The sequence below is a fragment of the Notolepis coatsorum genome, assembly GCF_963971535.1.
Source record: "Notolepis coatsorum genome assembly, chromosome: 7".
Taxonomy (NCBI): Eukaryota; Metazoa; Chordata; class Actinopteri; order Aulopiformes; family Paralepididae; genus Notolepis; species Notolepis coatsorum.
Window position 1 is genome coordinate 178,895,376 of NC_140171.1, and position 16,275 is coordinate 178,911,650.

A 16,275-nucleotide genomic window follows, 5' to 3' on the forward strand; every position below is an offset into this window, starting at 1 on the left:
GTGTGTGTGTGTGGATGTGTTAAAGTGAGTGTTAAAGTGAGTGTGTGTGTGGATGTGTTAAAGTGAGTGTGTGTGTGTGGATGTGTTAAAGTGAGTGTGTGTGTGGATGTGTTAAAGTGAGTGTGTGTGTGGATGTGTTAAAGTGAGTGTGTGTGTGGATGTGTTAAAGTGAGTGTGTGTGTGGATGTGTTAAAGTGAGTGTTAAAGTGAGTGTGTGTGTGGATGTGTTAAAGTGAGTGTTAAAGTGAGTGTGTGCGTGTGGATGTGTTAAAGTGAGTGTGTGTGTGTGGATGTGTTAAAGTGAGTGTTAAAGTGAGTGTGTGTGTGGATGTGTTAAAGTGAGTGTGTGTGTGTGGGTGTGTTAAAGTGAGTGTGTGCGTGTGGATGTGTTAAAGTGAGTGTGTGTGTGGATGTGTTAAAGTGAGTGTGTGTGTGGATGTGTTAAAGTGAGTGTGTGCGTGTGGATGTGTTAAAGTGAGTGTGTGTGTGGATGTGTTAAAGTGAGTGTGTGTGTGGATGTGTTAAAGTGAGTGTGTGCGTGTGGATGTGTTAAAGTGAGTGTGTGTGTGTGGATGTGTTAAAGTGAGTGTGTGCGTGTGGATGTGTTAAAGTGAGTGTTAAAGTGAGTGTGTGTGTGTGTGGATGTGTTAAAGTGAGTGTGTGTGTGTGGATGTGTTAAAGTGAGTGTGTGTGTGTGGATGTGTTAAAGTGAGTGTGTGCGTGTGGATGTGTTAAAGTGCGTGTGTGTGTGTGGATGTGTTAAAGTGAGTGTTTAAAGTGTGTGTGTGCGTGTGGATGTGTTAAAGTGCGTGTTTAAAGTGAGTGTGTGAGTGGATGTGTTAAAGTGAGTGTGTGCGTGTGGATGTGTTAAAGTGCGTGTTTAAAGTGAGTGTGTGTGTGTGGATGTGTTAAAGTGAGTGTGTGCGTGTGGATGTGTTAAAGTGAGTGTGTGCGTGTGGATGTGTTAAAGTGCGTGTTTAAAGTGAGTGTGTGTGCGTGGATGTGTTAAAGTGAGTGTGTGTGTGTGTGGATGTGTTAAAGTGAGTGTGTGCGTGTGGATGTGTTAAAGTGAGTGTGTGAGTGGATGTGTTAAAGTGTGCGTGTGGATGTGTTAAAGTGAGTGTGTGCGTGTGGATGTGTTAAAGTGTGCGTGTGGATGTGTGGTGGTGGTGTAGTTCCTCACCCGTACAGCAGGAGCAGCAACACCAGAGCAGGCAGGTTGGTCTCCGAGACGTAGGACTGTTGCTGGAAGGCCACGAAGATCAACACCACCATGGAGGCGGGGACTGTGTAGTTAATCTGGAACAGGAAACAACATTGGATATACCGGATGGCGATCAAACAATTGGAATATTCTTTTTGGATTACTCCCGGCAACAGGTAAGGGCGATTTGACGTACATTTTAGCTTGATCCTGCAATGCTTTCATACCGATCGGGCTGATAACCGTTTTTTAGTGTTCAATGCGAATGCCGTTACTGACAATCAAATAATCAGAAACGCCTCTTGATCCCGGAACAATAGCGGGTTCAGGAAGGAAACGGCAAAGTCTACAATGGAATCGACGTATACTGCCATAACTAAGCATTTCATGAATGACCCTAGACCGCTCTAAAACCATACTTATATTCACCACGGTATAACACGGGAATGTATGGATGGGAAAATGTTCTCTTTTTTGCATCTTGACCGGAAGAAACTCAATGTCAAATGACTATAATATTTACATTTACATTTAGTCATTTAGCTGACGCTTTTATCCAAAGCGACTTACAAGTTCTGTACGACAAGACAGCAAGAAGGGTACAACTCTATCAGCTGAGTAACAATGTTCATCAAGTGTTGCGTGTTACAGTGTAGGTTAGTTTATTAGGACAAGTGCATGACAGTAAGGTTAGTCAGGGTTAGATTTTTTTCTTTTTTCTTTTTTTAATCATTTCAGATAATGGTTGAAGAAGTGAGTCTTTAGTCGACGGCGAAAGATTGGACGGGATTCGGCTGTCCTAACTGGATATTGTATCCATGGCTATAATATAGAATATAGATTTAGCTCTACAAACAAGGTGACTAACTCCCATCGTTTACAGCGTGGCAGTAGCTACTGTAACGTTCCCCCCGGTCCTGCTTCACCTACCTAGGGTGACCAAATCCGTATGATCCAAATACAGGACAGCGCGTCGATTTTGCGGGACATTTGTTGAAATTGCGGGACAGTAATGAATATGTATGCAAGAATCATGTTTACATAATGTTATTATTATTATTGAAATGCGGGACATTTTTCTTCTGTTGCGGCATGCGGGACAGATGGCTAAATATCGGGACTGTCCCGCGCAAATCGGGACGTTTGGTCACCCTAGCTTCACCTGCCCTTGGACTTTCTCCACCTCCCCTTATGAACAATACGCTACTGCATTTGTGTCTGTCAATGTTTATTAATTTGTTCTCTGTCATCCTCACTAATCTGTTGTCTGTGTATCTGCTGTCTGTGTTGTCCCCCATTGTCTAGTCCAGCGTTTCCGTTAGCCGGTAATTACCGGTATTTGACCGGCAAAATCTGTTGAAGTCCGACATATTTAATCTCTCCGGTCATAATGTCCGGTGAAAATAATTCCCTCTAAACACAATTAAATTATTTGAATTGTATTAAAATAGGCTAAAATTAAATAGCCTATGCGATGAACGAAACAAACAATCATTACATTTGTTTCATCGTTGCTTCACCAAGCAGCCGGTCTAATAATGACATCCTGTTGTCAGCGCGAGCTGGCTGCTGATATATTTGCGAGAAGCATCCATCTGCCGGCCGGCAGGGTGTAGTACTCCAATTCAGCCATTGGCAATTCAGCTGTTGGGTGGGGGCGCTGCTGAGCGGTTTCCAGACCGGACCTAAAAACACTGCTGCTCCATGCTTCACGTAAATATATCAGCAGCCAGCTCGCGCTGACAACAGGATGTCATTATTAGACCGGCTGCTTGGTGAAGCAACGATGAAACAAATGATTGTTTCGTTCATCGCATAGGCTATTTAATTTTAGCCTATTTTAATACAATTCAAATAATTTAGCACGTTTTGGAGACTTAAATCAAATCAAATCAAATTTATTTATAGGGCCCGACAACAAACGTTAATGTCCCCATGGGCCGTACAGGTCTTCTTTAAACAAGTCAAGAAGAAAACATAACAATAAGTCAAGAACAGAACAAGAACACCATAAGGTCCAAACATTTTTAGATTAATGCAAATAAATGAAAGAATGCAAGCACTCCCAGACAGACCCCACGCGAAGGTAAGGAGAAACTCACTAAAACCTAACAATAGGAAGAAATGCACCACAGGCAGTGTGGAGGAGAGAAACCTTAGAAGGGCCGTTCAAGGGGGGATCTCCCTTCTTAGATGTTGGTGATAGTAGTGTTGCAGACGGACAGTTAGTAAGCATGCACTCATGTGTGTAGTGGAACACAGATGAGTGCATGCAATAGCAACTGAACATTTTGAAAGATTAAAGATAGAGCTGATAGCGGATCTATTTGAGGCACAGGGGCGGCGCAAAGAGGGTCACGAGACTTGCCCTCTCACTTTGTTTTTGAGCCACACGTACCGAAATTAAAGGAGCAGTGCTCAAATTCAAGATTCAACACCTGCCTCCCGTCTATCCTCTGCTGGTCTGCGCTTGGGTTCTACACCAGGGGCGGATTTAGGATTGTAGGAGATCCGGGGCTTAGCCCAGATGGGCCCCCCCCCCCCTTTTTTTTCATTTTTTTTTTCATTTTTTTCATTTTTTTGGCATGCAAGGGGTGGGTAGGAGGGGGTCAGACACGACCCCCTCCACGACAGATTTTTTTTTAATTTAATGAACCTGTACGTGCAATTTCCTGCAATATAGAGCCTTCAATCTTGACCAATAAAGCTGCTCTTTTCACTATAAAACTCAGTTAACCATAACGTAGTTATGGTTAGATTTATATATTGGGGGGGGTATATCATATTTTTCATATAATCAAAAAGTGGTGGAGCAAGATCATACCTTTGCTCCCCCAAGTTCAATAGTGGGAGAGCAGAGATGCTCCGAATGCTCTTATGGCCAGGCGTCTATGATTCACTGATACAAAGTAAAATAGTGCAGTGCAATAAAATAGTTAGTAAAATAGAATAAAATAATGCAATAGTGCATTGCAATAAAATAGTTATCATCGTATTTTTTCGGGAGGCCGGTAAGGAGTGCATTACAGTAGTCGAGTTGGCTTGAGATAAAGGCATGGATCTGGTTTTCAGCGTCCTTTTGATTTATAAATGGCCGTACTTTAGCTATGTTTCTAAGGTGGAAGAATTAAGTTTTTGTCAACTTGTTGATTGTGATTTAAAGCTTAGGTCTGAGTCTACCATAACACCAAGACTTAACTCACTCAAATACAGTTAGCAGCTGGATAGACCACAGATGGAAATTAGCTTCTGCTAAATCTGGTGCAAACATATTTTCATGTAACAATGATGAATTGTAAAAAAAAAAAAAAAAAAAAAAAATTTAATTTTTTTTTAAATAGATTCGGGGCTTTACAGAATACATCCGGGGCTTGAGCCCAGGTAGCCACCCCCTAGCTCCGCCCCTGTTCTACACACCTCCACCACAGTCATGCCACCTCCTAACAAGCTACCACCGGATGAGGCTAATAGCTGGCAGCCAATGAGTTAAGCCACGTTAGTACGTTATGATCCGTTATGTCTGGAATCAAGTCAGTAATGCTGATGAGACTGAACCCGGGGCGGTACTGACCATGTCCCAGATGAAGGTACTGACCATTTCTTCTTCAGAAGTGGGGCCTGGCAGACAGCGCTGCATGCGAGTGTGGAGACCCTGAGCACACTGTTGACCACATCCTGACCCTCTGCCCCCCATACAGACCACCCTCTGCCCCCTATACAGACCACCCTCTGCCCCCTCTGCCCCCTATACAGACCACCCTCTGCCCCCTATACAGACCACCCTCTGCCCCCTCTGCCCCCTATACAGACCACCCTCTGCCCCCTATACAGACCACCCTCTGCCCCCTATACAGACCACCCTCTGCCCCCTCTGCCCCCTATACAGACCACCCTCTGCCCCCTATACAGACCACCCTCTGCCCCCTATACAGACCACCCTCTGCCCCCTCTGCCCCCTATACAGACCACCCTCTGCCCCCTATACAGACCACCCTCTGCCCCCTATACAGACCACCCTCTGCCCCCTATATAGACCCCCCTCTGCCCCCTATACAGACCACCCTCTGCCCCCTATAGACCACCCTCTGCCCCCTATACAGACCACCCTCGGGAGCCAGCCTCTTTGACGTGGGACCAGAGTTAAGGGCAGATACAGAGTTGGACCTCTGACGTTACACGACAGAAGAAGAAGAAGAGCGGCTGAGAGACATTGGTGTCACTAATCACAGTGTAGCATGATTCGAGAACTACCTCTCTGATCGCACTCAGTCAATAAAAACCGACAACCTATTAACCCAGTCCCTATCCATCTCTAAGGGGCTCCCCCAAGGCTCCAATCCTCTTCTCCATCTATATAAACCAGGGGTTCCCAAACTTTTCAGGCCGGGACCCAGAAAATAAGGCGTCAGAGAGCCGCGGCCCAATGCACATCGTCAGGCTTTTTTTAATAAAAAAAATTGCCAGGCGACCGATTTTTTAAGCCAAATATCACTTCAATCCTATTAAGTTAGTTCAAGTTAGTTATTCATTTATATGTGCTATTTATGAGAGGGCTAACTTGTTGCAAAATAATAATGATAATAATAATAGCCTCATTAAAATACTATTGTTGCTTCGGTTGTTTTCAGTGTTTTATGTGCATAATCTGTTATTTAGTTTGAAATGTTTGTTGAAATAAGTAGATTTTTAGTTTTTGTTTATTTATTAAGTTAATATAAAACCATATAGTCACATTTTAGAATACAATAGAATAGAATTTTAGAATACAACTAGAAACACTGTGCTGGCCGCCTGTAGCTGTTCCGCAACCGTTCCTACTTCCGGGGTAGGCCTGATTGGCCCCGACAGGCACGTGACCCGCCGCGGCCACGCCCCGCGGCAGCCCCAGGAGCAAGCGCGCTACTGCTGGAGTTCGCTTCGCCTTTCACATCGCTGCCGTTGGCGAAAGCAGGATGAGAGCAGGATGAGAGGCGAGAGCGTAGATTTAGCTGTGTATCATTTAATCATTTAACATTTGAAAGGCATACATTGTTGTCATACAGAAGTACAGAATACTTTTATCCAAAATGCTGAATACTGTTACACTGTTAGAGACTGTGCAGTGCACGGCTTTATAGTCTCTCAACATACAGCCCGCTGGTTCTCCAACATACAGCGGTGTGCTCTTCAGAATGTACCGGGAGAAACGTTTACTGTACCCCGCAGACATAATAAGACCTCTGGTTCTGGCACATACAGCGCGCTGGTTCTCCAACATACAGCGGTGTGCTCTTCAGAATGTACCGGGAGAAACGTTTACTGTACCCCGCAGACATAATAAGACCGCTGGTTCTGGCACATACAGCCCGCTGGTTCTCCAACATACAGCGGTGTGCTCTTCAGAATGTACCGGGAGAAACGTTTACTGTACCCCGCAGACATAATAAGACCGCTGGTTCTGGCACATACAGCCGCGGGGCGACTGCTGGAGTTCGCTTCCCCTTTCACATCGCTGCCGTTGGCGAAAGCAGACAAATGAATGACTAATTCGGTCAGAAATAACGTAACTAATAACGTTAGTAAGCACTGCTTATATGCTTATTATGTCTGCGGGGTACAGTAAACGTTTCTCCCGGTACATTCTGAAGAGCACACCGCTGTATGTTGGAGAACCAGCGGGCTGTATGTTGGAGAACCAGCGGTCTTCCTCACTCGAGTGAGACTATAAAGCCGTGCACTGCACAGTCTCTAACAGTGTAACAGTATTCAGCATTTTGGATAAAAGTATTCTGTACTTCTGTATGACAACAATGTATGCCTTTCAAATGTTAAATGATTAAATGATACACAGCTAAATCTACGCTCTCGTCTCTCATCCTGCTCTCATCCTGCTTTCGCCAACGGCAGCGATGTGAAAGGCGAAGCGAACTCCAGCAGTAGCGCGCTTGCTCCTGGGGCTGCCGCGGGGCGTGGCCGCGGCGGGTCACGTGCCTGTCGGGGCCAATCAGGCCTACCCCGGAAGTAGGAACGGTTGCGGAACAGCTACAGGCGTCCTGCCTTGCTTCTAAGTTCAGTGGCCTGACAAAAAAAAAAAAAAAAAAAAAAAAAAATCTTTTTAAATCATCTCGCGGCCCTCCCGTGGCTGCTCGCGGCCCACCTTTGGGTCGCGACCCTGACTTTGGGAACCACTGAATAAACAACCAGTTCACTGGAAACTCCCTAATTCACCTCTATGCTGATGACACAGTCCTGTACACCTCTGGTCCCTCCACGGATGCTGTCCTGAAAACTCTCCAGGAGAGCTTTCTTAAAATCCAAGCTGGTTTCTCTGCCCTTTGCCTGGTCCTAAACACCAGCAAGACCAACGTTCTGTGGTTCGGCCACAAGGGTACCTCCCAGACTGGCACCATTGTAGCCGCCGGTGGCAAAAAGCTTGAACTGGTCACCTCCTATAATTACCTGGGAGTGTGGATCGACACCAAACTCTCCTTCTCTGAACACCTAACTAAACTGCAGGCCAAAGTCAAAGCAAGGCTTAGCTTTTCTGTATAGGAACCGTTCCTCCTTCACTAAACTGCTAAACTCACCCTGGTCCAGATGACTGTCCTGCCGCTATTTGATTTTAGCGATGTAATCTACCGCTTGGCCCGTAAAGGTGATCTAGAGCGCTTAGATATCCTATATCACTCCGCCATTCGCTTCACTACCAATGCCCCCTACAGGACCCACCACTGCGAGCTATACTCCCTAGTAAACTGGCCCTCCCTGGAGATTAGACGCAACATCCACTGGCTGGCCTTTGTATATAAAACACTTCTAGGCCGTAATCCCCTTTACCTTACTCGCCTAGTCCACCCTCGTCCACTCCCGAATTACCACACCCGGTCAGCCACACATATCCTGGTAAACGCCCCCCATGCCAACTCCTCACAAGGCCGTTCCTCCTTTCAGTACGCAGCAGCTGATAGCTGGAACACACTACAAAAAACCTTAAATATGGAAACGTTTATTTCAATTAGATTGTTTAAGGAAACTTTAACAAACTCCCTAGAGCACTCATGTAGATGTTTCTCCATGTGCTAACACCATGCTGCCACTATTGTTCTGTTGTCCGCCAGTTGTTGTTCAGTTCAGTTGTTGCTCTGTATGTATGTCCTGCCTTTTTAATAATGTTCCTTTGTGTTTTATTTTTATTTATTTTATTTTATCCTTCATCCCCTTTCCCCTAGGGGGCTTTTTACCCCCAAATAGGCCGTTATTGAAAATAAGAACTTGTTCTTAATTAACCTGCCTATTCAAATAAAGGTTTGATGATGATGAAGAAGACGTACTGACCATGTCCCAGATGAAGTTAGCCAGCCAGTACAGCACTGGTTTGACTCCGCTGACAAACTGCAGGTGTTTGGCCTTGCTGACTCGCTCCTCGATCAGGAACAACACAAAGCTGGCCGGAACAAAGGACATGGAGAAGATAACACAGATGGACACCAGCACGTCCACAGATGTGGCCATCCTGAGAGAGAGAGAGAGGGGGGGGGGGAGAAAGAGAGAGAGGGGGGGGGGAGAGGGGGGAGAGAGAGAGAGAGAGAGAAGGAGAGAGAGAGAGGGGAGAGAAGGAGAGAGAGAGAGAGAGAGGGGGGAGAGAGGAGGGAGAGAGAGAGAGGAGAGAAGGAGAGAGAGAGAGAGAGAGAGAGAGAGAGAGAGAGGGGGAGAGAGGAGGGAGAGAGAGAGAGAGGAGAGAAGGAGAGAGAGAGAGAGAGAGAGAGAGAGAGGGGGGGGAGAGTGGAAGAGAGGAGGGAGAGACAGAGAGGAGAGAGAGAGAGATGGGGGGAGAGAGATGGGAGAAAAGGAGCGAGAGAGAGAGAGAGAGAGAGAGAGGGGGGGGAGTGAGAGAGACAGAGAGAGAAGGGAGAGAGAGAAAGAGAGAGAGGAGAGGGAGGGGAGAGAGAGAGAGAGAAAGGAGAGAGAGGGGGGGAGAGAGAGGAGAGAGGCGGAGAGAGAGAGAGGGGGAGAGAGAAGGGAGAGAGAGAGAGAGAGAGAGAGAGAGAGAGAGAGAGAGAGAGAGAGAGAGAGAGAGAGAGAGAGAGAGAGAGAGAGAGAGAGAGAGAGAGAGAGAGAGAGGGGAGAGAAGGAGAGAGAGAGAGAGAGAGAGGAGAGAAGTAGAGAGAGAGAGGAGAGAGAGATAGAGAGAGAAGGAGAGAGAGAGGAGAGAAGGAGAGAGAGAGAGATATTTTGGGTCACATTAATCAAACCAAACCAAAAACAGTACAGAAACGGAGCCACTTCATGTCTAGTGCAGAATAAAATGTCCCCTTCTGTGGACCTGACCCTGGTTGTACATCAGTAATGCCTTGACAACATTTAGGCTACATCTCCAACTGACGTCAAGTGGAACAAAGTAAATAATGTAAATGATTCTCTTTTATGAGCCGTGCAAAAGGTCACGTTATTCTTTAGATATTTGTCGTCGTCCCAAAAAAAGACGATTGCAGTCAATCAAAATTAAATCCAGAGCGAGAAACTATTTAATAAGTTCAAGAATGTTAAGCTTGTAAATCACTCAACAATGAATCTTTGTGCGTGAGATTGAAATGCAGATTGTGTAAAGAGAGAGAGAGAGAGGAGAGAGAGAGGAGAGGAGGGGGGAGAGTTAAAACGGTCCAAAACGGTGTGTGTGTGTGTGTGTGTGTGTGTGTGTGTGTGTGTGTGTGTGTGTGTGTGTGTGTGTGTGTGTGTGTGTGTGTGTGTGTGTGTGTGTGTGTGTGTGTGTTTGTGTGTGTGTGTCTGTAGTGGGCTCGGTTTATAAACAGTGTTCCATGTTCTATCATCTAATATTATTTTCCATTACGTCCTGATAGGTCAGGTTTTAGCTGGTATTTTTACATTTATTATTTTACATCTGTGCTGGTATCGGTATCGAAGTCCACATTTTGGTATCGTGACAACACACACACACACACACACACACACACACACACACACACACACACACACACACACACACACACACACACACACACACACACACACACACACACACACACACACGCACACACACCACACACACACACACACACACACACATTTAGAATCTTTATTTATGTCCACATAAAGACAATGTTTAAAGGACAGAAATATTATCAGTGCACTTTGTGGGTTATTCTGTTACATTCGTGCCCAAATTGCCAATGGCAACCAAAGTTACACACACACACACACACACACACACACACACACACACACACACACACACACACACACACACACACACACACACACACACACACACACACACACACACACACACACACACACACACACACACACACACACACACACACACACACACACACACACACACAGGATGGTGAACCTGACAATCAACACACAGCTCATGGAGACAGATAGCAGCGTCTTCTCCAAATTGCGCGGCTGCCAATAATAGCTGAAGCCGCGGTGTTGTTTTAGAACCGGTATCGTGATACTTAGGCTGGTATCTGTATCAAAGTCCACATTTTGATATCGTGACAACACTAACACACACACACACACACACACACACACACCAGCAGAACTTGAGAACTATGAGGAATGTCTGATCACTGAATGTCTGACCATCTAAACGGCAAGGACTACAACGTATGACGTACATCACGCCAGTTAGGATACCTTATGTATACTGCACCTGTGTATACTGTATACTTTACTCACTCATAGTGTTGTGAAGGGCCAGATTAAACTGAGAATATCCCTTTATTGTTTGATATACTTTGTATATTATTTATATATATACGGAATATCCCTTTACCTGCGTTCAGACCAGAGTAATATTCGCTCTCCTATTGGACAGCGCCCCCAGGCGCCAGCGCGCAAGCCCCCAACGGCAAGTTCAAAGACAACTGCAGGCATGTCGGAACATGCCCGGAGTCAGCGTAGTAATACGAGACAAGGACTGAGGTTGGGACTAGATATTCACTTAAGTATAAATACAGCGCAAGGTGCGCACACCGTGCTTAGTCGCTTAATTCAATTCAGTTACGTTCAGTACCTTACCCACCTTCACCACGAGTCAACGTGCAGTGAAGTGAGCAACCTTGCGTCTAACAGAGCATTGAGAACCGCGTGCGAATAGAATGGTAAAAGTGTCAGAGTTTAATGAAGTAACGTTGAGTTCGACTTAATCTAATGTGAAGTAAATAGTCGTTCAGTTATTGTATATCGTGCGGCCACAGTTCTTCCGTGTGTAGCATTACCCAGCGGTTCGTTGTGTCTTTAGCTAGTGTACTTAACCAGGCTGTGTGGCCTAAATACGTCGCCCACACCCGAGGAGTCCTAGGCGGAGAACCGTTGGACATGTACACAGGAGAATCGGCGTCGGCGATTGCAGAACCATTACTGGTTGGATTGTATTGATTTGGAACGTGGTATCCGGAGAAGAGCATCGTTGATTTCCACTATCGTTTGGGATTCAACCTCGTGAGGATTACAACTCGGGCCTGCCTCGTGGACGGGGCTGGCTAGCTGTCATCAATGCTGTCGGGCATTTGGATTACAACTATTTCTTTTGCTGCTGATCAAGGGAGTTTACAAGGACCGACTCCTGTACCTGGAGTCTCTTTATTCCTCATTGAATCAGACGGAGTACCCGAACATTCCTCTACCCTCCAGGCCTTACACCCCCGGAGGGAACCCATTGTCTCCAGTCGGTACCAGTGTTGCCCTATATAATTGCTACTATACGACAGGTGGTGTCAACTTAGACCCATCGTAGGATTCCTGCTATTCTTAGTGACTCATGCTCTTGACTGACTTTACGTATATTCTTCGCCATACAAGCGTGACCCTAATTCTCATTCTGTAACCTAACGTTGCCTAATAATAATAAATTACCCTCAAATACGATTTCTGTGTCAATGCCGTGTTCTTGTGGGTGTTCACCATCTATATTTGATGTACTGTCTGGCCAGTAATTAAAGTACATAACTAGCAGTGGTTTAATCTATCACAATCTTTAATACAGTCAGGGTTTTGTAACCCCTCAGTTACAATTGGTCCTTCGAGCCGGAGGGTATCAGTGTAATATTTAATATAATATTAATATTAACATGGCCAGTGGTGAACACTCCCCAAGCGGCTCCCCTAAGCTAGAACGCCCGCAGCGCAAACGTCAGCTACCTCCATATCTGGAGGAATTCGCTTTCGTTCTACCCCCTAGCTTATCTAAACAGACGTTAAATACGGATAAAGCGGATAGTCTAAGCATGTCCAATCCTATCGACTTGGCGACCCTGCCAGTAGAGACCCCAGTGGGTTCAAACGAAACTGACTCAGCTCACGGGGGGGACCAGGTGGGACATGACATGACTATACCTCCAGACAGCGTCACCGGGATAGACCCCGGAGCGCTCCAGGATAAAGAACGCGCTCCAGGGATAGAACCCGACACACAACCAAGAGAAGAGAACCGCGCCCAGGAGATAGACCTCGGAGCGCGCCAGGAGAACAGATCTCCAACAAGCCCTGTCAGCACCCGATCACCTCCGTCAGTGTCATCCCCCAGCGAGGCGGACCAGAGACTGGCGCAAGCCTTGATCGCCACACTGACAGCCTCCACCGAAAGAGACCGACTTCAGGGTGAGCGCGACCGGCTTCAAGCAAAGACGCTTAGTGAGCGCGAACACTCTGCCACGGAAAGAGAGCGCCTCCACGCGCAACTCCAAGCGCAAGCCCTTAGTGAGCGCGAACACTCTGCCGTGGAACGAGAGCGCCTCCGGGCGCAACAATTAAGTGAGCGCGAACACTCTGCCATGGAACGAGAGCGCCTCCAGGCTCAACAGATGAGCGAGCGCGAACAACGAGAGCGCCTCCAGGCGCAACAATTAAGCGAGCGCGGACACTCTGCAGCGGAACGAGAGCGCCTCCAGGCGCAACAATTAAGCGAGCGCGAACACTCTGCAGCGGAACGAGAGCGCCTTCACGCGCAACTCCAAGCGCAAGCCCTTAGTGAGCGCGAACACTCTGCAACTGAACGAGAGCGCCTCCAGGCGCAACAAAGGAGTGAGGACGACCGCATAAGACTGGAGGAGAGGCGCCTTCAGACGGAAGAGAACATCGAACGAGACCGCGCCAATGCACAGCGCAACGCCGCCAATGCCCAGCGCGAAGCAGAGCGCGACCGGCTGCAGGCGCAGATGATAGAACAATTGATCGCCAGGGCGACACCCCCTCTCTCCGCACGGAGCTCCCGGAGATCATCACGACAAGGGTCTAGGGCACCTTCCCCTACCCGACAAAGCGACCCGGGACCCGGCCAACAGGAGGAACCTGTCTACGTCTCCGAGCCCCCTCCCCGACCGGTCCATACGAGACCCAGCCAACGGGAAGAACCGGCCTACGTCGCCGAGAGACTGACTAGAAGACTCCAGGACCTAGAAGAGGAAGAGGAAGAGGAGGAATATCAAGCCCACCAGCAAGAACGCACTTTGGACCAGGAGGCCCAGCACAGCCCCGACTTCAGCCCCGAGCCACTGCACTACAAACCCCCGACCCAACTCATGGGTGAGTTTGACGTACAGTCAGCACCGAGGAACAGCACCTGGGGACCCGGCCTCTGGTACCCACCAAGTACTAACCCACGACCACACGTACGGGGAGACTCGCCCAGGAGGCCTCTTCCCCTACGCTCACCAATGTACCAGCCATCCATGGCATCGTACCTTGGCACACCGACGTTTCCAGACTTTACGCGCGAGGACAGAGCACAGTACACGGAATTACGCATGTGTTTGGAGACTATGATGTCCGATGTCCCCGACGAGTCGTACAAATATGCCATCCTCCTCAAGCATCTCAAGGTGCCCAGAGCGCATAACATAGCGCTGGCATATTCCAACTCAAGCACCCCATACTCCGCGGCTCTGGTGGCCCTCGACCAGCGTTATGGACGCATATGGGATTACGTGATCCAAGAAATACGGGATATCGACCGCCTCCCCCCAGCCAAAGACAATAGAGCACTGGATGACCTCTCTATCAAGGTACAATCCCTAGTAGGGATGCTGAGGTCCCAAAAGGAGAAGGGGAGATATGAACTGTATGCAAATTCTAATGTGGAGCGAATACTGGAGAAGCTCCCTCCAGCCCGCCAAGAGCGTTTTCGGCGGCAGAGAGAACACCGTGATCCCAACGGCCCCGAGCCATCCCTCCTAGACCTGGCCGCTTTCCTCGCAAGGGAAGTTAGCAGCCTACGACTGGACACATTCGTGTGGAGTGGATCTAGCCCAAGAGATGGACCTCAGAGGTCCAACGATAACCGCCGGTCAGTGACCGTTATGCACCAGGCCGAGTCAGTGCCGCAGCACAAGAACCACAGCACCCCCCAGACCAAGGGGAAGTGGAAGATTGTATGCCAGTACTGTGAAAAGGAACATTGGCTGTCTCAATGTGACACCTTCAAGAAGCTGACCGCTGACGAGGTGAGTCAGTGGATCAAAGCCAACCGCCGCTGCTTCCGCTGCGCGCGCAGCCATATGGCAGCTGAGTGCCGCTTAAAGAAAAGATGCAGCAAGTGCGACGGCGCTCACTTGGAGGTCCTACACGACAGCAACAAGAAGAAACCCGTACCCCCAAGCAGCTCGAGAGTGAACGTCATGTACATAGACCCTGCGAAGAGCGGGAGCTCCCGAGTGCTCTTGAAGGTGGTCCGAGTGATCTTAAGCTACGAGGACAAGGTCATGGACACTTACGCCGTCCTAGACGATGGGTCAGAAAAGACTCTCCTCCTCGCATCCGCCGCAGCCCGGCTGGGTCTGCGGGGGAGCGAAAAAACAATGACAATCCGTACCATTAGAAGAGACCTGAAGACCATAAAGGGTGAAAATGTCTCCTTCACGATAGCAGCGGTCGGGCAGCCCGAGAAGCAGTATAGCATCACTAACGCCTTCACCAGCCACCACATAGGCCTGTCACAGTACACCTACCCCATCCCAAAGCTGATGGAAAAATACGTGCACCTACGTCAACTACCTATACCGCTCATCGACGACGCCACCCCGACCCTGCTCATAGGATTCGACCACGCACACCTCATCGTCCCAACGGACCGGGTCCACATCGGGCCCAGAGGCTGTCCAGCAGCGGTCGAGACCCGCCTGGGTTGGACACTACAAGGCCCCCTCTCCGGGTCTTCCAACCGACCGACAGCCACTCGCTGTCTCTACACGAGGATAAACGAAGAAGACACCACCCTCTTACAGCACGTCGAGAGGCTATGGACATTAGACGCGATGCCCTTTAAGAATGAAAAGAAACTTGTTCGCTCAAAGGAAGACACTTATGCCATAGCCCTCCTCGAGCAGAGGACAAAGAGAGTCGAGGTCAATGGAGTGATGAGATACGCAACTCCACTCCTGAGGCGAGAGGGTATGCCCACCCTCCACGCCTCAAAAGAAGCGACAGAGCGATATCTACTGAACACCGAGCGGCGTCTAGCCAAAGACCCCACTCAAGCCACTGTGTACCGCGCTGAGATCGACAAGCTGATCACAGCGGGACACATAAAGAAAATTGACATTCAAGAGGCCGACCAGACGATCGAATCTTGGTACGTGCCCCACCACAAGGTCCACCACAACGGCAAGGATCGCATTGTATTCAACTGCAGCTACCAGATCGGACTACAGAATCTGAATAAAGAACTCTTGCCCGGCCCAACACTCGGCCCCTCTCTCCTCGGCGTACTACTACGTTTCCGCCAAGACAAGGTGGCCATCAGCGGCGACATCAAAGGGATGTTCCTGCAGGTGCGACTAGTGGAGGAGGACAAGCCCTTGCTGCGGTTCCTATGGAGAGAGAGGATCAAAGATGAGCAACCATCCATCTACCAATGGGAGGTCCTCCCCTTCGGAACCACATGCAGCCCATGCTGTGCTACGTTCGCACTGCAAAAACATGTGACAGAAGACCCTGAAGCTGACGAGGAGGTCAGACAAAGTGTAGAGAGGAGTTTCTACGTGGACAACTGTCTGCAAAGCGTCTCGACGCCAGAAGAAGCCGAAGCCCTCCTGCTCAAGCTCCGCGCCTCACTGATCAAA

General features: G+C 48.4%; 1 protein-coding gene across 1 annotated transcript in view; it reads right to left on the reverse strand.

Annotated features, from left to right (window-relative positions):
- The window catches only part of abca7 (ATP-binding cassette, sub-family A (ABC1), member 7), a gene marked incomplete at its 3' end in the record, with an annotated part of 264,520 nt that overhangs the window by 44,501 nt on the left and 203,744 nt on the right, over window positions 1-16,275 (reverse strand). Inside the window, 2 exon segments of the mRNA XM_084318477.1 lie at window positions 1,184-1,299; window positions 8,519-8,696. Coding sequence (XP_084174603.1) covers window positions 1,184-1,299; window positions 8,519-8,696 — 294 coding nt within the window.